The sequence below is a fragment of the Chelonia mydas genome, chromosome 6 (genome assembly GCF_015237465.2).
Source record: "Chelonia mydas isolate rCheMyd1 chromosome 6, rCheMyd1.pri.v2, whole genome shotgun sequence".
In the NCBI taxonomy this organism is placed as follows: domain Eukaryota; kingdom Metazoa; phylum Chordata; order Testudines; family Cheloniidae; genus Chelonia; species Chelonia mydas.
The window spans coordinates 72476979-72499575 of NC_051246.2; the positions used below are offsets into that span (position 1 = coordinate 72476979).

The 22597-nt window shown below is 45.3% G+C and overlaps 2 protein-coding genes across 7 annotated transcripts in view; one reads left to right on the plus strand and one right to left on the minus strand.

The window, feature by feature from the left end:
• Positions 1 to 1202: 1202 nt before the first annotated feature.
• Positions 1203 to 20613, plus strand: NDUFAF1 (NADH:ubiquinone oxidoreductase complex assembly factor 1). Of its 5 annotated transcripts, none has more exons than XM_043550142.1 (5): positions 1203 to 1394; positions 7177 to 7805; positions 9798 to 9983; positions 10426 to 10500; positions 13223 to 13549. In XM_043550142.1, the coding sequence occupies exons 2-5, from the start codon at positions 7299 to 7301 to the stop codon at positions 13361 to 13363; spliced, it is 909 nt and encodes a 302-aa protein (XP_043406077.1). In that variant the 5' UTR covers positions 1203 to 1394; positions 7177 to 7298; the 3' UTR covers positions 13364 to 13549. The 5 variants fall into 5 exon arrangements, with proteins under 5 accessions (XP_043406077.1, XP_027673966.2, XP_043406076.1 ...); XM_027818165.3 differs by having other exon boundaries at positions 1228 to 1362; XM_043550141.1 differs by lacking the exon at positions 13223 to 13549 and adding an exon at positions 17397 to 20613 and having other exon boundaries at positions 1247 to 1394.
• The window catches only part of NUSAP1 (nucleolar and spindle associated protein 1), a 69887-nt gene continuing 61743 nt past the window's right edge, over positions 14454 to 22597 (minus strand). For both annotated transcript variants that reach the window (XM_043550140.1, XM_007055777.4), the window contains exons 11-12: positions 16426 to 16537; positions 14454 to 15770 (exon numbers count right to left, since the gene is read on the minus strand). In XM_043550140.1, the coding sequence (XP_043406075.1) occupies positions 15683 to 15770; positions 16426 to 16537 (200 nt within the window). In that variant the 3' untranslated portion in view covers positions 14454 to 15682. The remainder of the gene's footprint in view (positions 15771 to 16425; positions 16538 to 22597) is intronic.

Consider the following 22597-nt stretch of genomic DNA (forward strand, 5'->3'; position numbering starts at 1 on the left):
CATACCATGGTGATAGGTACCATATAAGAAATATTATAGAATTCAAGATTTGCCCCTGGAGAATAGAATATAACTTTCTTTTCTTAAAGCACAGATTACATACTTCGTCCCTGATTCTGCATGAGGCTCTGCAGTTGGCAAGACATTTTCTTAGCTGTACATATGTTTAGATAAGGACTAACGGTTGTTATTAAGAATAATTACTTTTGTAATCAATACAAAAATCTTCAGTAAATTATAGTTAAGATTGTAAATCAGTATATATAATCTAGGGGGGTTCCATTAAATACCATTGATATTGGAAAGCCATGAACGTGAAGGTAGTGTTTAAAACCCCAAACAACAGATGTTGAGATGTATCAATGATATAGTTAAGGTACTCTAAACCAGTGGTTCTCAAAGCCAGTTCGCCGCTTGTTCAGGGAAAGCCGCAGGGCAATGGGGGCTGCTGGAAGGGCTGCCAGCACGTCCCTTGGCCCTCGTCGCTTCCCTCGGCCACCATTGGCCTGGAGCGGCAAACCGCGGCCAGTGGGAGCCACATTCGGCCAAACATGCGGACGCGGCAGGTAAACAAACCGGTCCAGCGTTCCAGGGGCTTTCACTGAACAAGCGGCGGACCAGCTTTGAGAACCACTGCTCTAAACAGCCTTAACTCTGACCTTCCCTAACACCACAGAGTATCGTCGTTACTCTGGATACTTTCAATGTAGTATAAATTAGCCTGTACTGTACTAAGTATCACACGCTTAACTAGTTAACAGTTCATATAATGAAAAACAAATCCTTAATGCTGTTCATAGCATACAGAAAAAAAAACCCTTCTGATGTTTCAATAAAACTACATGTACAATTAAATAATACTTTGCACTTATAAATCTCATTTAAAAAATTTCAGCTGAGGATCTCAAAAACACTTTACAAGCATTAACGATTTAACCTTCACAACCTCTCTGTGGCTAGGAAACGTTTAAGAGACACCTGACGAACACAAGTGACTTGCTCAGTATCACACAAGGAAATAGTGATACAGTTGGGAATAAAAACCAGGAAACCTGATCCTCAGCCCTTGTTCTAACTAGTAGGTGATGCTGCCTCCTGGCAGAGGGATCTGTATCCTGGAGGGACGCGCGCGCACACACACTAGGGAACCCAGCTGCAGACAATGACATGCAGGCTGAGCGGGGACTGCGGTGGCTGTAACTGTGAGCACTGAGGTTCCGAGTAACTCGCTCCCACGTGAAGCTAGTCCGCCAAAGCGTTGCAGCGCCTCAGGGGGGTGCGGAACCTTTGCGACGCGGCCAGGGTTCCCCTGACGGGGGCTGAATGCGGCGGACCGGGTCGCTGGAGGCTGAGCTGCCTGTGGTAAGGGGGAAGCCTGTGGTCTCTGGTGTTAGGTGAGGCCGTTGGAGGGGGGGCGTGGCTGTCCTACGGCGGGCTCGCTTGGGAGCGGCGGGTGGCCAACCTACCCCCGGGGAGTGGGGCTGGTCTGCGGGGAGGAGGTTCCTGCCTGGCATCGGCCCGTTTCTCCTCAGCACCGATCAGCGCCCCCAGCCTGGTGTTCTCCAATGAGCTGGTCTGGGGAGGCTGCTGCAGGCGGGCGCCTTGTGACAGTCACCGCGTCGTGACATGATGCTGCCGAGCTAGCCCTAGAGTAGCGTCCAGGGCCGCTGTAATCATGTCTGGAAACGGTGGGGTTGGCCCCTCAGAGGTAAATGGCGGAGCTCCTTTGTGCTATGTGTCATGTCCCCCCACGCCCTCACACATCAGGGGGATTCGAGAAAACAATCTGTTAATTAGGGCAGAGCTTAAGTGAGTGCATATATGAGTGCAGAGGGGAGCATGGTGGGAGCGCTTGTGTGTTAAGGGGGGGGTGAATGCATGGGCATTATTCAGCTCTGGGTGCATTTGTTTATAGTCACAAAATGCTGCAGATTCGGTAGAACCCCAGCTCTCCAAAGGTCTCTGAGGACCCCTGGAGACTAGGCAGTGAGGTGCCTGCCAAGGCAAACTTTAAAGGTTACCTGCAAAGAAGAATAAATTGGGCTTTTGCTCTGATTTGCTTCTCTGTGATCTATATAAAGGACTGAATGGCTTTTTTTTAAGATTGTTTTTCACTCCTCCCTTTCCCTGCTTGTGTTGTAAAATCTGGGTTCTGCTTCCACTGAAAATTCTATGATGACCAGAAAACTAGTGAAATGGTGATATCACAAAGGTAAAAAGAGTAAACATTGAGCCCCTGAGAGAAGGGATTTTTAGTCAGACTGTTTAAAACTCTCTTTTGAGTTGTTTTAACATCTGTGATAAATTAACATTTTGGAAAAAGGATGTCTTTGCTAAAGAGTAAAAGAGCCCTCCACTAATATATGTGCTGAAATCTGACTTTACTTATAAAAATTTATGCAAATAATTTCTACTTAACTGACTAAATTGAAGTTCTATAACAGTTAAGTTTTATCAGCACTCTGTCTCTTAGATCAGTGTTTACATGCTTTTAAAGTGGAGATCAGAACTGTAATGTAATTTACAGAATGAATAGTAAATTTGCCAATCCATCTCTCTCCAAAGCCTATGGGGGACCAGAATAAATCTATGTTGAGCCTGGCCTATTAATCTTCACTGCACTTTGGAAGGGCTGAGGTCTGCATAACATTCCTAGGACTGTCAATTCTCTTTTAGTTAGTAACTGTACTTTGTTTTAGGGAGGATCTTTACTTCATCCCTTGCCAGCAGGGAACTGCAAAACTTGAGCGCTTTCCTTGCCAGCCATTCTGATTGAACAGTAGTGTGTGTGTTTATGGGGTGGGAATTCCTTGTCCTGAAAATGATTTTAGGCTACAACATGTATCCCTTGGTCTGTCAAGAAGCAAACATGGGACATGAGAATAACAATAATGCTACAGTCTATTTCTCCACTCTCATAACAGTTATGTGCTGGATAAGCAACACTTTCTTCTTTTTTTGACACACATGTTCTTCTGTCATGCTTTCTAATCTTTGGTCTGCTACTGCTTGCCTGGACCTATCATTGGTTAGGTGGCAGACTCCCACAGGACAACCAGCAACAGCTGCTTCAGAGTAGCACAGTGCTAGTGTTGAAGCTGGCTGTAGAGGCAAATGGCAAACTAATTATAACTGATCTAGTTTCCTGATGCAGTCAGTACTACATGTAAAGTGCTTCTGTGCTTGAGTTAGTTGCTCCTTTGTAACTGCTTCTGACACTGCAAGGAAAGGAGAAGAAAAAGGGGAAAAGAGAGGAAGAAAATGAGAAGGACTGGAGGATAAGCAAATGCAGAGGGTTGGAGATAAGAGTCCTGCTGATGTTCCACAAAAAATTTTAACTTTGAATTATATGGGACATCAACATTCAGAAGAAACTCTGGGGTAGGGAAGTTGGACTTTTGAATTAAGAATTCCCATGGGGAAAGAACAAGTACAACTGTTGAGCATTATTGGCACTTTGATAATATTTATCTTGAACACCTTTCTTAAAATCCCAGAGAAAATAGTGTATTTTAAAATGTCAGGTCAATTTCTATAGCAAGTCCAATCCAGTCCAGTTTTACTTGTCTGAAATTATAATAGCCAATACATGGGGCTGTGAACATTAGGGATGTGAAATAGAGGGAAAAGTGCGTGGGTGGGGCGGAGGGTAGCTGTCTAAAAAGAATACAGAGAACATCCTTTCTTCTCCTAAGGGGAAGATTGTCATACTACTTCGGGGTGGAAGCTTTAAAAGCATTTTTGGGAATGTTTTCGGATGCAATCTGCCATCTTAAATCCTCCAGCCAATTTAACTCTTCCTGGCATTTCTATGGTGGTAGCCTAAATGTGATCTGTTAGATATGCAAAGTGGGTGAGTGATGCTTAATAATGACAGGCAGAATGAGGGAAGGTACAGTATGACTGCTTAGACTTTCTGCATATTTGCATCTGAAAGGTCATAACTGAATGCCAGATGAAAGGACCATAGCAGTCCATATGGCATTATGGTTCAGCTGCTGTGCTCTTCCCTATGGACTGATCTACACTTAAAATGCTACAGCTACGCTGCTGTAGTGCTTCAGTGTAGACACTGCCTATGCCAACGGGAGGGATGCTCCCATTGACATATATAATCTACCTCCCCAAGAGGCAGTAGCTAGGGCCATGTCTACACTAGATAGTTTACAGCAGCACAGCTGTAAGATCTCTTGTGCAGCCGCTTTATGCTGATGGAAAAGAGCTCTCCTGTCAACATAAATTACACCACCTCCAATGAGCAGCAGTAGCTATGTCAGTGGGAGAAGCGCTCCTGCCAACATAGCGCTGTCCACACCAGTGCTTATGTCGATGTAACTTAAGTTGCTCAGAGGTGTGAAAAAACATAAGTGGCATAAGTTATGCCAATATAAGTGGTAGTGTAGACATAGCCTAGGTCAACGGAAGAATTATTCCTTCAACCTAGTGCTGTCTACACAGTGGGTTAGGTGGGTTTAGCTAAATTTCTCAGGGATGTGGATTTTCACACCCTAAGAGATGTAGCTATACCGCTGTAAAATTCTGTGTAGACCAGGCCTATGCCTCTTACTGACTCTGCCATGTTCCCCGCAGGGAAGAATATTGTGCAGATGAATTATGGGCTTTTCAGTTTTTCCATGTCTGGCATTTGATACTGTTGGAGACAAGATACCACAGGGGTTTTCAAACTTCATTGCATTGCAACCCCCTTCTGACAACTAAAATTACTACATGACCCCAGGAACGGGGAACTGAAGCCTGAGCCAAAGCTCGAGCCCCATCGCCCCGAGTGGGGAAGAGGAGGCAAAGTGAAAGCCCAAGTCCCGCTTCCCCAGATGGGGAGGCCAAAGCTGAAGCCCAAGGACTTCAGCCCCAAAAGGAGGCCTGTAACCTGAGCCCTGCTGCCCAGGGCTGAAGCCCTCGGGCTTCAGGTCTGGCCCCGGGTCCCAGCAAGTCTAAGCCAGCCCTCGCGACCGTGGGTGCCGACTCTGTGGGTGCTCTGGGGCTGGAGCACCCACAGGGAAAAATTAGTGGGTGCTATACACCCACCGGCAGCCAAGCTCCCCTCCCCGCTCCATCTCATCTCACCTCACTTCACCTCCGCCTCCTCCCCTGAGCGCGCAGCGTCCTCGCTCCTCCGCCTACCTCCCAGCACTTGCCACTGCAAAACAGCTGTTTCGTGGCGTAACAAGCTCTGGTGGGGAGGGGTGAGGAGTGGGAATGTGGTGCGCTCAGGGGAGGAGGTGGGGAAGAGACAGGGCCGGGGTGGGGATTTGGGGAAGGAGTCCAATAGGGGCAGGGAGGGGGTGGAGTTGGGGTGGGGACTTTGGGGAAGGGGTTGGAATGGGGGTGGGATGGGGCGGGAGGGGACAGGGCAGGGGTGGAGTCAGGGTTGGGCCAGGGGCAGAGTGGGGTCGAGCACCCACCGGCACCAGAAGAAGTCGGCGCCTATGCTGGCGATCCCATTAAAATGGGGTTGCGACCCTCTTTGGGATCCCGACCCACAGTTTGAGAACTGCTGAGAGAGAAGATGATATGGGCCATTGCTGTCCTAGTATGGAGTTCCTGTTTTTTCCCACGTTAGATACCAGATTGCTTCAGTTACTGGAATGGCCAACATCGGATGATATTATCAGAACAAAGATTACAAGGGATGTCGTACTGAATCTGGTCTTTCATAACATTTGCTCCATGACTTCTTTAGATGAGGTTGTCGTCTTCTTCAGGATTGTCTTTTAACTTGTGCCTAAATAAGGGATGTAAAGCAGGGGCTGAGCTATTGCACTACAAGGTCTACCTTTGTCAAGTGACCTTCTCCTGTCCTGTGACAGAATTCAACATACTGTGGTATCTGGGTACCACTGACCTTAGAGTCTGAGTCCCAGTCTTCATGTTAATAGCTAGGCTGTGAATATTTCTATGCAATTACATATCTGCAGTTCTCCTTTCACTTCCTGTCAGGCTATGGTGCACATATGTAGTGATTATTCCCAGACATATAGTTATCTTGAAATTGTGTTCAGATTTGTTAATTAGAATTCAGGAGTCCTCTAACAGTTATGGTAGGGTATTTAGGAGCTATTTATACAAAGAGATGAAATGTGTATTTTTTGAGCTAACATGCCTTTTTTTTTTCTTTTCTTTTTTTTTCTCCTTTCTTCGGTTCTCTCTTTTGCTTAGCGTATTCCCTGCACACTAAGTTCCATCCAGCTACAGAAACTTTTCAACTTTTAAAAATATTTTATAAGAAATTATGTGGTTGGGTTATCAGACATGAGCATCTTTCAGTCTGTGAGTTTCTAGTGGGATGCCTTTGATATGAACTCTAAAATAAATGCAGTAATGAATTGGAAAATTAATAGTCATTGAGATGGATAATAACATACGTAAGTAAAAAAAAAAAAAAAAAAAAAAGTGAGGTGGAAATTCCCTTTGCATGAAACCTAGTAATTTAATCTGTACTTAGTTGTCCTAAAAACACTGTTTACTACATGATGATTCCTTAACTGGTTTGGGTCAAAATTGTTCACAAAATTCTGTTCACACAATGCTTTAAAGCAGGGGTTCTCAAACTGGGGGTTGGGACCCCTCAGGGGGTCGTGAGGTTATCACATGGGGGGTCGTGAGCTGTCAGCCTCCACCCCAAACCCTGCTTCGCCTCCAGCATTTATAATAGTGTTAAATATAAAAAAATGCTTTTAATTTATAAGGGGGGGAGGTCGCACTCAGAGGCTTGCTGTGTGACAGGGGTCACCAGTACAAAAGTTTGAGAACCGCTGCTTTAAAGGTACACCATCAACTTGAAAATTTTATATCTCTTTGTAAAAGTTGTATCTACTGTTGTTACAAGTAGCACCTGAATTTACTATAATGGAAAGAGAATAAATGGGGAAATATCTTTCAGTTGATTTACTTTATGCATTTGAGAGTACTTTGTGTAAGTCAGTCATTTTCTCCTGTTTGTGTGTGTCTTCAACACAACAAGGGCAGGCAAAAAGTATTTAAAAATTAGGAAAATGTCACTGTAAATTCACAAGAGGGCTCAGCAGGTGTAGTACCTGAAACTACTTTTAACTCATATTTTTTGAATTGACTGGATTTCAAGTTGGTGTCCCTTTTAAAATAAACTTGCAAGAATGCTTCAGGTATAGCTTCTCTAATTGTTTCTTCTCATTACAGGTGGAGGCAAGCTACATTAACCAAAATAGGATCTATCTCAGTGGTTTTTTTTTGAAGAATTTGTTTCCAAGCTGATAGTTATCTTAAGGAATTCTAATTATTCTTCAACCTTGTTTATCATTATGGCTCTATCTTTTAAACTGCTGGACAGTATCTTTCTTTCTAGTAGGTGCCATAGGCAAAATGCCTTGCATCCTTTGCTTGGACCTCTCCTCAGTGATTGCATCTCAAAATTGTACAGTAGCTATAGGAGACCAGGGACATCACCTGATAACACTCAACCTTGGAAGATGAATTTCAGCTTTGAGAAGGGAGTGGATGGAATTAAGAAACATTTTGGTGTCCTAAAAAAGGAGTTGGTGGATCACTGGAAAGGGCCTGAGGGCTATCGTTTCGACGAGTACTTGTTGGAACAGACTAGAGTGGTCTGGGAGTTTCGCAGCCAGAAAGATTTAGATGAGTGGGTGATTTCTTCTGATGTCGAGATCGGAGGGAAAAGTGAAGCCTACCTAAAACTGGGTAAGAATAATCAGACTGCTCTGCTGTATGGGACCCTCAATACTGAAGCACCTCGTGATGGGGAAACAGAATACAGTGGATATTGCGCAATGAGAGCCAAACTGCCAAAGGTGAGTATAACTTAGTGACTTAAGTTATTAACATTGTGTTGAATCAGTCAGCATTTCTCTGCAATCAGGACTGGAGCAGTAGAGACTTGGGTGGAAATTCTCTCTCTAGAAGAATACCTTATTGTGTCATGTTTAATTTAAATGAGGAAAGAAAACAAATGTTCCCTGATGCAAGAAAAAGAGAAACAGGCTGAAGTTACATACTATGCATCCAAGTCTTATTGCACAAAATTGACTTCATGCCACGCCCAACTGGAGAAACCTCTACCCCTTGGGTACTCGTTCTTCTGAATATGAATAGCTGATGTGTTTACTTGGCACGGTGCAGGGAGCTTACAGATGAACTTTCACTATTCCACACATTTCACAGTCTGTCCATTGAATAAAAAAAGCAAAGCTCATACTATTGCTTTTTACTGGTATTAGCTAATTAGGTTTCTGAATTTAAATTTATAACAACTTAATGTGTCAATTTGACTAAAACAAAGGCAGCCTTTCACCTAGGATCAGAACCTCTTGAGAATTTAAAAGGAAAATCTATTGTCCTGTGTTTTACGGCTGTATAACTGCTTTTCAAACCAGCCAGAATAAGTGGTCTTTTACTTGTTGCAAATGTATCGGAGCATCTGAAGGAATGAGACACTACTGCATCAATCCATTTAGTGATGTAATTGTTGCCCTGCTCCGTGAGCAGGCTCAATGAAGCCTTATCTCAGGGCTAGATCTTCCTTTTCAGGAAAGAAACAAATGACTTTTTTTTTATCAGCATAAAGTGGGTTTCCTACTGCACTTTGATAACTGAGTAAAAGACAACCTTGTGTATGGTCTCCCCACAAACCAAAGATCTCCTGCAACAAAGTTTTGTATCCAGAATTGGTTTGTTTTAAATGATTGGTTTAGTGACCAATCTGGACACTAATCTGTGTTCCCCCAGAGTCTCATTCATCTCAGTGGGGCTCCTTGTAGGTGCTTGGGTCTGCCTGTGTGGAACAAGTTGCAAGATCAGGGCTGCATCTTATAAAATAAAGGTGATGAAATAGGGAAGGTGTGCAAGGGTCAGAGGAATTGGACATTTATATGGATAACAAGGGTGTTAGCATCTAATACATTTTGGAAAGGATGGTAGTTATATAAATGCTAGTTTCAAGGCTCAAGCTAATTTTTATTCGGGATTAGAACGAGACTTTCATAGGGGGCAGGGTGTCCCACATCTGCCATCTGTGAGGTTTCTTGCACCTTCCTCTGAAGATGCTGGGCTAGATGGAGCATTGGTCTGATGTAACATGGCACCCCTTTTTATGTGTGGAAGTAAAAACAGATGTTAGGTCTGCTACCTTTGAGAGGGTAATCTGGTGCTGGAAATGAAGTCTCACTTGTTGTTGTGATTGAAGAAACAGCAAGCATGAATCTTTAGACCAGTGGTTCCCAAACTTGTTCCATCGTTTGTACAGGGAAAGCCCCTGCTGGGCCAGACCGGTTTGTTTACCTGCCGCGTCCGCAGGTTCGGCCGATCACGGCTCCCAGTGGCTGCGGTTTGCTGCTCCAGGCCAATGGGAGCTGCTGGAAGCGGCGCGGGCTGAGGGACGTACTGGCTGCCGCTTCCAGGAGCTCCCATTGGCCTGGAGCAGCGAACCGCAGCCACTGGGAGCTGCGATTGGCCGGATGCGGCCGGTAAACAAACCGGCCCAGCGTGCCAGGGGCTTTTCCTTCATCAGTGGTGGAACAAGTTTGGGAACCACTGTTTGAGCATTCAATCCCATTTGAGGCCTGTAACACATTACCGAAATTCTGTGTGACTGATAGCGTAGTGGAAGTCACTCACTCTAGCTTTCCTTATCCTCCAGTTTCCAGTAGGTCACAGCAGATAGCTTGGATAAGGAGAGTGCCCAGAAAGGGGAAATTGATCAAAGTGGTGGTTACCTGTGGTCTTCATAGTAGTAATTCTCATTGAAATATTGAGCTGCAGTAACATGCTTTATTTATAACTTCTAGGGAGCGTTTGAAAGGAAGAAGTATTATGATTGGTCAAACTTCAATAGTCTGTATTTACGCATTCGTGGTGATGGTCGACCCTGGATGATAAACATCTATACAAACCCATACTTCTCCCATCAAAAGGATGACCTGTACAATTACTTCATATTCACCCGAGGGGGTCCATACTGGCAGGAAATTAAGGTAACTTTGAATATTTCCTTGGGACTGAGGAAGATTAATCCTCTTCAGTACTGTATTGCTTTAAAGATTGCTGCACTTATGCATACTTAGTTCTTTGGCTTATCAATACTGACAGAAGCTCCCCCAACAGCTATTCTTTTTCTATCGAGAAAATAGCTAGCTTATATAATTCTGTCTAGTCACAGGGTGAGGTCATGGAGTTCCACAGGGCAACCAGCAACAGTCACCACAGAAGAGTATAGGGCTGGAGCTGGCTTCAGAGGGAAACAAAGAATAAGTTTGATCTGGTCCATCTTCTGTGTATTAACTCCATGTGTATGACTGGCACTATTGCAGGAGCCAGACAGAGCATAAAATGGGTTATTAAGCCTTTTGGGGAAAGTGGTTCTTCTGGTATTGTATGTGTACATGTAAAACTAAAGTCCGTATTCCTTATTGTCAGATTCCATTCTCCAAGTTCTTTCTCTCAAGTCGGGGGAGAATCCAGGATGATCAGCACCCACTCTGGTTAGATAAGGTAAGTTGTTTCTGCACTTTATACTACTGAAATTCTCATTAAATGATAGTAACTGTGTAAGTGAAGACCATTTAAAACTCTTCAAGGTATCTAGAGCTATATGAACTTGAAATTGCAGTATTTTTTCTCCACAGATATTAAATATATCTAGTTTCTCACCTTTCCTCTTAATATTCCAAATTTAATTAAAAATCTCTTATCTAAACCAGTGGTCTCCAAACTTTTTTGATCGCGCACCCCTATCGGTAAAAAATTTTTGAGCACGTACCCCCAATATATGTATATATTATATACATGTACTAATATAGGGTGTAAATTATAAAACATACACAAAAAATAGAAATTAAACGATGAAATAAAGATGAAATAAATAAAAAAATTTAAAAATATTTAACAGTACAAAACCCCTTTTTGCTCATTAAAAAAATTATTATTAATTTAGTGAGCAATGTGATTGAATATGCTTTGTTATTTTTGAAAATCTTGGTTTAACACTTGGTGATATAGCAGGCGCTCAGGGTGGGAGTGCAGGGTGTGGGAGGGCGCTCAGGGTGGGGGTGCGGGAGGAGGCTTAGGGCTGGGGCAGGCAGGGGGTGCAGAGCACTTACCTGGGGCAGCTCCTGTTTGGTGCAGGGGGTGTGCGGGTGGCTCTGTGCAGCACCACCCCCATGGCCACGATTCTGGGAGCTGTCCCCCCACGGTGGCAGGCAGGGCCACCCAGAATGCAGGGGCTTCAGGGCCCTGGGCTTAGGGGGCCCCGGGGCCCTGGCCTGCAGCTCTAAAGCCCCTTTTGGAATGCGGCCCTGCGAGCACGGGCCAGAAGACTCAGGAGGAACTGGGGCAGCCGCACAGCCAGTGGCTGGAGAGAAGCAGCGCTTTCCCCTTCAAAGCGCCGCTTCTCTGCGGCCGGCTTTGAAGGGGAAAGTGCCGCTTCTTTCCGGCCGCTGGCTGCCCTTGCTCCTCCATGGGCCGAAGGACTCAGGCCTGCCCCTCCCCCCCACTTTTTTCCCTCCTCCGGCGGTGCTCCTCCTGCTGTGCCGCCTTTTTGCTCTGGCGGTGCGCCTCCTGCTGCACCTCCCCAATCAATCGTCTTGCGCACCCCCCTTTGGAGACCACTGATCTAAACAAATTTGAAGAGATGTGGTTACTAAGAATCAGTTGACAATTTATTGAGGCTTTCAGAGAGCCTTGAAAAACTAGTGATGAGAAGAGGCAAAGTCCTGCATTTAGACAAAAAACCGTCAAAGAAAAAGTAGATCTAAATGGTCAATTATGGCAAGAAAGTGGGGTGTACTAGGACAGGTATTAAATATGTATTAGCAACCTCAAAAGGGCGAGCAGTGAGGTGATAATTTGTAGCTCACAATTCTTTAGGATAGTCAAGACAGAAGAAACCAAAAGCTAGGTGAATGGGTAACACTGTAGCATATGAAATTCACTGTTGGCAAATGCAAGGTGAGAGACATTGGAAGCAATGGGCTATTTGTACACCTTACTGGGTTCTAAGTTAACTCACGAGAATGCTGGTCATCACTGAGGACTGGTCAATGTACAGTTTGTCAAAAGTAAGCAAACAATGTAAGGAGAAGAGTCATTTTATGTAGTACCCATTACATAAATCAATGTTATGTACTCACCTGGAATACTGGGTTCAATTTAAGAACCCAGTTAAAAAAAATAGATAGGGGGTTCAGAGAGGGGTGATGAAAGTGATTAACAGCATGAAAACACTTCAGTAGTAAGAATGAAGAAATTGGAACTGTAGATGAGACATGGTAAAGGTATACAAAAGAGCAATTGATAGAGTAGGTAAATCAGATATAAGAACAAGGAAAATTCAATGAAATTAAAGCTTAAATACAAACCTAATAGAATACTCAACGTTACCCTGTCAGACTCCTTACCACAAGATATCATTGAGACTACAGGCTTAAGGATCAAAAAAGTATTATACCTTTTGTACAGTTAATGAGAACATCCAGAGTTACATTAGTGAAGATTAAAAATAAAACCTAAAATCTTGTAAGAGAGGCTTTACATTTCAGGGCATTAGCCACCCTCTGTTTGATGAGGGCCAGAAAGAAACTATCAGAGTAACATAAGCCAGAATTGGCTACTACAAAATTTCATGCACTTTCCTTGGTCTGATTGGGTATGGGAATTCTTGTGTGTAATACCTGACATTTCCTCCTTACATCCCCCCCTTCCGCAATGGCCTCCATCCTTTTAACATTTTTGTTTGTGAAAACCTTTAGCAGGCTACTTAAGTTTGAAATCCTAAATTACATGGAAATAGTCATTATGTCAAATGGGAAGTTTGCCGTGAATAAATGTCTGCATATTTAGCAGTATACTTAAAGGCAGAATCAGAGAAATATGCAGCATTGAAGAATTTCCTGGGTTAAAAATTCCAGGGCTTTTCCAGGATCAATAACACTCCTTTTTCCATATAGCTCAACATAGTTCAAAGGGTTTAGAAAATACACAAGGGCACATTATATCACTCTTAATCCCATTCTGTAGTATTAATCCAAAGTGTTTCAGGAGTTAATTTTGCTGTAGCAGTGTTGCACATTTGAACAGATTCCTGTTGTAACATGAATATGCTTGTGTGGTCAATGCACTGTATGGAGAACATGGAAAAGTTTCCTAGGCTTTACTACCTCTAATCTCCCCATTACTTGAAACAATATACAAATGAATAACCAATTTCTTTTATCAGATTAGTACTGTTGGATTCACACTGGGAGACAAGGCAGATGGCCCTTTCCAGCTGGAGATAGACTTTATTGGATTGCTGAATGACAGAGCTCATACAGAGGAATTCGCCTATGAAACATATGAAAGAAATCCCAAGGTCTAGATGGGCCTGCAATCCTGTGGAACCTGCTTCAATAGCTCATTTTATTAAATACTTATACACCATGTTAAACTTGAGTTTCTTCATGCATGATGGGGGTGGGAGTTCACATAAATATTAAAGAGTGACTGCATGAAGTGAGTGGGATGGACTCCATAATAAACTGAGCAGACTTGCAGCTTCAGAACATATGGTATTAAAGGTTTCTTGTGGTTTCCAACAGCCAGTTGCAGAAGTCCACTGTGAAAACAGACTATATGAGATTATTGCTCTATTGTTGGGGAGATAGTTTCAAAGCGAATCAGGGTCCAATAGTGCAAAGTTATGTTAGAAACTGCTGTCTGGATATATTGTTCAGGCACATGCCTACTCGTTAGAGGCAGTTTCTATCCCAAAACTGACACTAGGATTCTCCAGAGTGGGGATTCAAAAGCTGGGAAAGGCCTACACATCTTAATTTATACAACATGTAGCAGGGTGTGGAGGTGATGAGATTTTCCTGAAGAGGGTTTAGTTTTCAAAATGCATACGTTTGTTTTAGGACAAGGGGTGCTGGGTTTCAGTTCTTCCATAATCCTGAGGAAAGGTTTATATTTAATAAAGGATTTCAATCAAAATAGTGTTCAAAAAGTGCTCAACTTAAAGTCTAGAGAGTTAGAACAGTTCAGATGCTGTACCTGCTTATATTCCCTGCCAGTCTGAGGCATATTTTCCTATTCAAGTGTCTTTCTCCCATTATGTCAGACTCAGACAGTAAACTGATAAGACCATACACAATATTGTCAAAAACAAAGTAACAGATATTCTGTAACATTATCCCTCTGTCCCTGCTAATCACTATCAGTAAGAGTGTTTCAAAACTCTAATTTAGGACATCCCAACAAATGAACTGCATCAGTAAAAGTGATTAGGTGGACCACGAAGCTTGGCAAATGGTAATACGTTCCTTTTCTTTAGTGGAAGAGAGGATATGACCTGTATGTATGAGCACATCTGGCAATTGCATACGGTTAAACTTTGTGTCTGTCTCTCTCTCTCTCACACACACACACTAACAGCCATACTTATTATTTAAGTCATAAGCAACAGCATATAATACAAAAAAAAAAGTTTATTTTCCCCAGTTAAACAGTATAAAAATTTATATAAAAAGCTTTTCTATTTCTGCATCTAATGTTTCAGCAAATATCACAGGAAAGGTTAAGCCTAAACACAAAAGTGAACCTATTACTTTGTAAATATTTGCTCATAAGTCCAAAGAGCTGTAATGAAATAGCAACGGCAATGCCTCCTCCTCCCCCCACTCCCTTCCCCTGTGCTTCCAGTCCATTCCATGATGTTTAATGATAAAATCAAGATGATTTTTCTTTACATATTACCTTGGGAAATTGCTGATATTACTGCTACAGGCTTTCTAAATCTACTCTAAGTACATCATACCTCGAAAGAACTTGGTTTACTAATATAGAGTATCTTGTAAACACTTCAGACTAGACAACTGTTCTATTATGCCAAATTTTATCCTGTAATAAACATGGAGAGGGACAAAAAACTTAATAACTGCTCTTCACATATCTGATTAGCAACCTACCAAGGTTTGTGTTAACCTCTACTTATTTTTTTCCTATTTTATTCTAACAGGGTACCATTATTTAGGGCTTTTAGTTCTCCAGAAAGCCCTTATAATATGGTTTTCCCTCTCCTAGAGATTGTCGTTTACTTCACAAAGGACTTAAATATAGGAAACCGCTCTAGCAATTGCTACTACATATACCCTACTTGTCAGAGAAATCTCCCAGTGTCTTAAATTTCTTGATAATGGAACATATTTGAAGTTATTTAGCATCTAGAGAAATATGCCCCACTGATAAGTGACAATGTGAATAGGCTTCATGATTATTCCTTTAACATTTCCTCTCCCCCCCACCCCCCTTAATATCTCTTCAGTCTAATAGTTTTATGGAATCTGCTTACTTAGGAGAAAGCTTTTGTTCAAAATCTACAATCAAGAATATCTGGCCAATCTAAAACCTAACTGGATGAATGGCTCCAAGTGATTTGAGATACTCTGGGGCTCTACTTAAAACATATTAAAAGATTTAGAGTATCGATATTTTATCCAACTTGTAAAATCACTAACAATGTTAAGCTCAGCAGCACTAAGAAAGCCTGTCCTACATGGCTAGTAACATCCAGTCAACTCAGGTGACTTGACTCATCCTTTAATGCACACATTACAACCAGAAATATTTACAAAGGTTGGAAAGATTTTTCCTGAGAACAGTATTTACAGTGAGTCCTTAAGAAGTTACTAAATTCCTCCTAAGCCATAGATAGTCCCCTGCGGGTTCCAAGCAGCTGAGCCTTTTTCTGCTTTCTGTCCTGCACATGCTTCTCACGCCTCCCTTCTCTGAAAGTGAAAAGAAAACAAATCACACTAAATCGGAGCAGGTGAGCAATTAGTTGTATAGGCACAGATAACTATATGCATAAGCAATTAGAAGGAATCTTTTAGGTTAGCCAGACTAGAGGCTCCCAAATTCGCTTAGTTGCACTGGCCATCTGCTCCATTTTTTACTCATTAGATTACATATAGAAATGTGTGGCTGGAAGGAACCTCAAGGAGCCATCTAGTCCAGCCCCCTCCACTAAGGAAGGACCAAGTAAACAGAGGCCATCCCTGACAGGTGTTTGTCTAACCTATTCTTAAAAATCTGACTCTTATGAACTCTTTTGCAGAAGCACAGCCCATAAAACATACAGGTCCCACTATACTAGGCTACATCTTGAGCTGATCAACCTGTTAAAATCAAGGTGGGGCCTACCATGCTGGCACCTGTACTTTCCAGCAGTCACATTTAGCCTAGGTAGAGGGCAGCTGTGAGCTATACTTTGGTCATCCTGATGCTAAACATTTTGATAGAGATAGAAAAATTTCTCTAACATAAGTATGGTTAAGGACAGTGCATTTATTTAGAAGTGTTGGCTTGTCACACATTTAAGTCTTAGTGCTCTCCTACAGAGTTCTAGTGTTAAAATGGCACCTAAAACACCCTTGTACTGACCTGGTCTGGAGATGTGGCTGTTTGTAATCTTTTGTGTGTGAAGAGATGCTGCTATTCATAGATTTATTCAGGACAGTGTTTTCTTTTGAGTCACCCCAAGGTTTCAGTCTTCCTATATTGTAAGAAGCAAAAAAACCCAACAAAAAAACCAACAGACCAGCTAGTTATTAAAATTTAGTAATTGTGTGAACTTATGTTGTTAATACTGGCATTCTTATCCTCAACTCTACAGATAACACAAGTTGCCGGACTGCATTTAAGATCAAGCACAAACACCCTGGTGAATTACATCAATCTGGGTACTAGCCAGCTATTTGGGGAGAGGGCTTTCTATTGGGGGTAGAAGAAGCCTCTGCTCAGAACCCTGCCTGTGGGGTAGTATTAATTGGGAACTACCCCATAATGGAGCCCTCTCTGCTACTGTGGAAGGCAGGGATCTGCCACGATGGTCTTCGGCTGACAAAATCCTTCCCGTTCCTTAATCCACTGTGCCCTGTTTTAGAGGGAGGGGAAGTGGCCTGGTCCAGAAGAAGAGCAGCCTCAGCTCCCTGCCATCTGAGCAGAAAGCTCTGAGTGGGGCTGTCTTGCCAACACAGCAGCAGACTCTAGGGTCAGCAGAAAAAAAAAGAGTTACCAACCTTTCGTAACTGTTGTTCTCAGAGTTGTGTTGTTCATGTCCACTCCATTGTAGGTTTATGTGCTCACCACATGCACTGGTGCTGAAAGTTTTTCCCTCCGTGGTATTCATAGAGAACCAGCTCTGGTGCCCACTGGAGTGGTGCATGTATTCACTGGTATAAGGAGCGCCGCCAGCTTCTCCCTCCCTCAGTTCCTTCTTGCTGGAACTCCGAGAGAGGGGAAGGAGGGTGGGTCATGGAATGAACATTAGCAACACATCTCAAAGAACAGTTACAAAAGGTTAGTAATGGTTTTCCTTCTTCGAGTGATTGCTCATGTCCATTCCATTCTAGGTAACTCCTAAGCAGTACCTCTGGAGGCGGGCAGGAGTTCATGGACGTGTCAATTGCAACACAGCTCTGCCAAATTTAGCATCATCTCTGGCCTACTGGGTAATGGCGTAATACATGGTGAACGTGTGTACCAAAGACCGGCTCACAGCCCTGCAGATGTCCTGGACAGGGCCACGCACCAGGAAGGTAGCTGAAGACACTTGAGCTCTAGTAGAGTGAGCCTTCACTATTGGTGGAGGCACAGCCTGTGCCAACTTGTAACAAGTGCAGATGCAGGTGGTAATCCAGTTTGAAATCATCTGAGAGGACACCGGAAGGCCCTTCATCCTGTCAGCGATAACAGTAAAAAGCTGAGTCAATCTGTGGAAGGGCTTGGTGCACTCCAAGTAGAAAGCCAGGGCACACCTGACATCTAGAGTGTGCAGGCATCTCTCCTCGTTGGTCGTGTGAGACTTTGCACAGAACACTGGGAGGAAGATATCCCGACTGACATGGAGGTGAGACACCACCTACAGCAGGAAGGCCTGATAGGGTCAGAGCTGAACATTGTCCTTCTAAAATACTGTATACGGGGGCTCCGAAGTGAGGGCTTTAATCTCGGAGACTCAACTTGCTGAAGTAATGCCTACAAGGAATGCAACCTTCCATAACAGGAGGAGGGGGAACAAAAAGCCATAGACTCGAAGGGTGGACCCGTGAACCTGGAGATGACCAGGTTAAAGGTCCCATTGGGGAACCAGGCTGGAAAGAGTCTTTCAAGAACCTGAGTCATCTCATGTGAGAATACAGATCTACCCTGAACACAGGGATGGAAGGCCAATATGGCTGCTAAGTGCACCTTGATCGAGGAAAAGGTGACGCCCTGGTGCTTCAAGTGAAGCAGGTAATCCAGATGGGACTGCAGGGACGACTGGGTCGGGGAAATATTCCATTCCGACTCCCAGCAGGAGAAATGCTTCCACTTTTCCAGGTAAATCGCTCTCGTGGAGGGCTTTCTGCTCTCCAAGAGAGCCTGCTGTACCTGACTAGAGCAGGCTTGTTCCTCTAGGTTCAGCCACACAGCAGCCAAGCTGTGAGGTGGAGAGCGGCGAGGTTCGAGTGCAAGAACTGACCGTGATCCTGGGAGATAGGTCCGGGCATTTGTAAAGTGTCCAGGTCCATGAGCATGCCGAACCAATGCTGGTACAACCATGATCCATGCCTTGTCCCGCTTGATCTTCAAGAGAACCTTGCTCATGAGTAGAATCAGCGAGAAGGCATACATCAGGTCGGCTGACCATGACAGGAGAAAGGTATCGGAAAGTGAGTCTCTGCCTAGGCCTTGCAGAGAGGAGAACTGATGACACTTTCTGTTCTGTCTGGTGGCAAACAGGTCCACTCGGGGAGCTCCCCACTTCTGGAAGAGTATCTTGACGACCTCTGAGTGAAGGGACCACTCATGGTGAGAGAAGAAGGACCTGCTGAGATGATCCGCTAGCGTGTTCAGGACGCCAGGGAGGAGCGAGGCTTCCAGGTGGATTGCATGCTAAATACAAAAGTCCCATAGACAGAGGGTTTCTTGACACAGAGCCAATGAATAAGCTCCACCCTGCCTGTTGACATAGATGATGGAGGCTGTGTTGTCTGTCAACACCTGCACCACCCGAGCAGACTGCTGGGGAGGAAGACTCTACAAGCCAGGCGGATGGCTCTGAGTTCTCTGATGTAATGTGAGATCCTCCCGAGACCATAATCCCCGAGTCTGCAGTGCATAGAGATGTGCTCCCCACCTGAGGTCAGACGCATTTGAAATCAGGGAGATTGTGGGTTGTGGGCTTGCGAACGGCACACCTTCCATTACCAGAGTTGGATAGGACCACTACTGCAGGAAGGTAAATACCTGTGTGGCGGGATTGTGACAGTCTTGTCCAGGTGATATCTGGCCAGGGAGTAGACTGACACCAGCCACATCTGGGAGGGGAGGCAGCCTGAGTCTTGCGTGACGGACAACATATGTGCAAGCTGCCATGTGCCCCAGTAGTCTGAGGCAGACCCAGGCAGTGGCGAGTGGATGGGCCATGATGCTGGCAATCAGATCTGCCATTGCCCTGAACCTGGTCTCCGGCAAGAATGCTCTAGCTTGGATAAAGTAGAGTATCTCTCCAACAAATTCTATCCTTTGGATCGGGATTAATGTTGATTATTGTTCGTTTATCAACAGGCCTAAAGCTTGGCAAGTGGCCCACAACTTCTCAACGTTGTGCTGGACCTGGAGCGGCCTTTGATGAGCCAGTCGTTGAGGTACTGGTAGATCTGGAACCTTGACGTCTGAGGTAGGCCGCTACCACCAACGTGCACTTCGTGAATACTCTTGATGCCTTTGCTAGGCCAAAGGGGAGCACGACATTGGTAGTGACTGGTCCCAACTATGAAATGTAGGAACCATCTGTGTCCTTGAAATATCAATATGTGAGTAGGCATCCTTCAGGTCAAGGGCGACGTACCAGTCTCCCAGATCCAGAGAAGAAATGATGGAGGCCAGGGATACCATGCGGAACTTCAATTTCTTGAGATACTTATTGAGGACCTGCAGGTCGAGGATGGGGTATAGACCCCCTTTGGGATAAAAAAAAATAGTGGGAATAAAACCCTTTTCCCCTTAAGTGCAGAGGAACATCCTCTACCGCTCCCACCTGCAGAAGGCCCTGCACCTCCTGAGCGAGTAGATGCCTGTGAGAAGAGTCCCTGAAGAGGGACAGGGAGAGAGAAGGGGGATAGAAATAAACTGAAGGGTATGCTCCCCTGCTACTGTGCTGAGGACCCACTGGTCCAATGTTATAGAGGCCCAGGCAAGGAGGAAGGGAGACAGGCGGTTGTAAAAAAAAACAAAAAAACAAAAAAACCAACGCCAAGCCATCAAAGGGAAGGTCCTGGATGGGTTGCTGAACCTCTGCTGACAAACCCCGACGACTGCAACCAGAATGCCCGCCTCATTGAAATGGCCAAAGTCATAGACCAGGACAAGGAGTCTACTGCATCTGAGGCTGCTTGCCTGCCCTGACTACCGCTCTGCCCTCCTCCAGAATAGCCAGGAATTCCTTCCTGGGCTCCTCAGGCAGCGACTCTGTGAACTTGGCCATGGACTGCCCAATGTTATAATCAAAGTGGCCAAGTAGGGCCTGATGGTTGGCCACTCTTAGCTGAAGGCTGGTTGTAGAATAAATCTTTCTACTGAAAAGATTGAGCCTCTTCACCTCCTTATTCTTAGGGGTCGATCCCGGTTGGCCTTGTCTATCGTGCTTATTGGCTGCTGACACTTCCAGTGAGCTTGGGGTGGGGTGTGTGTACAGATATTCAAACCCCTTAGCGGGAACATAGTACTTCCGCTCCATCCGGTTAGAGATGGGGGGCAGGGAGGAGCGGGTTTGCCAAAAGGGCTTTGATCAGTTTCACAACTCCCTTGTGTACTGGTAATGCCACCTTTGAGGGGGCTGCTGCACTCAGCACATCGAACAGGGAGTCCAAGGGCTCCGCCAGCACCTCGGCTTCCAGCTCGAGGTTTGAAGCCACCCTCTTCAAAAGCTCTTGATGGGCTTTTGCATCATCCTGGGGGACCGTGTGAGAGGGCCCCGCTGTCACCTCGTCAGACGAAGATGAGGAGATGGGTATAGGTGGGCCTTGTAACTCCACTGCCTCCGCCAGGGGAGCCTCAGTTGGAGCTTTCTCTGACTCTGCTTCCAAGTCAGGGGGCGGGTGGGAGACTGTGACCGACTGTCTTTCCGATGCCCGAGACCAACTGATTCTCTGGCAATGGTTGGGGAAATGCCCAGAGGTTCCACAGGTGCCAGGGGGTTGGCAATTGGCCCTGGGGCCGTGCAGCCCGTGGGGGCCCAGAAGGAAATGCCGATGGCCCCAGCGGCTGGCCTTGGCCCGTGTGTAGGAGTTCCTCCTTGCTTTCAGAGCCTGAAGACAGGGAGGCTTGTCTGGGGGGGACCAGGATGGGACTGATGTTGCCTGTCTAGCCTGTTCCTGTCAGCTCTCTCTGTGGACCTCCACTGGGGAGCTGTACTGGGACGATGATGTCTCTTGGTGCCACGATTCCAGTGACTGGCAGCTGCGTTCAGTGACAGTACCCCAGCAATTGACGCCTCACGCCATAGGGGCGGTGCTGTTCTGTGGACCAGGAGTGAGAATGGGAATGAGAGGATCGATGTCTTGGAGACTGTCAACGCACCCACGGGCATCTGTACCAGTGAACTGGAGACTGGTGACAGGACTCTGCGGACCAGCGGACCAACCCTCCGGAATGGTGCCGTGAGCCTTATGACCGATTCGGATGTTCCAGGTGCTGGGGCTCTGGGGACCAGTGATGCGCTTCCAAGGGTCTGTGCCAGACAGCAGGTGATTGATGCTAGGATCCCAGTGAACACCGCCTAGAGACCGGAGAACAACGCTGGGAACTCTGGCAGGTAAGCTGACCTGCATCCAGGGGCTGGTGGGCGGATCTCAAAGGGGGCTTGACAGCTCTGTAGGTGCTGGAACCAGGCCACCGTCTGTAGAGAAAGAGCTGCCCCTCACATAAGGGTCTTTGCTGTCCTCCAACTCTCTCCTTCCCTTTACGAGACACAAGAGAACACCCTCTCCCGGCCTTTCTTTGCTTTTCAGCTGGTACCAGGGATGGGGATTAGCGCCAGTCTGAGGTTGGTGCTGGCAGCATGCTCTGCACCGAGGCTTCAGTGCTCAGAGCAGAGTCCAATCTAGTCAGCTCCAATGCGAGTGCGAGGGCCGACTCCATAAGGAGCGCTCAAAGACGAATGTCCCACTTCTTTTTCGTTTGTGGCCTGAAGCTCTTACAGATGCGACACTTGTCGCTCACATGGGTTTCCCCCAAGCACTTTAGACATCTTTTATGGGGACCACTGACTGGCATAAGTTTCTTGCAGCAGTCACAAGGCTTGAAGCCCAGGGACCAGGGCCTGCCCCATCCCTAGGCTAAGTCCCATCCAGGACTAACCAACTATTACTAACTCTAACACAAAGGGAACTGTATAAACTATATACAAAAAGTTCACAACTAGACACAGTTGAGAGACGTAAGCTTGCGGAGGCAAGGAGACGTTCCAGCACTGTCACTGGCAGTAAGAAGGAACTGAGGGAAGAGGGAAAACCAGCAGTGCCCCTTACACCGGCACATATGTGCACCACTCTAGAGGGCGCCAGAA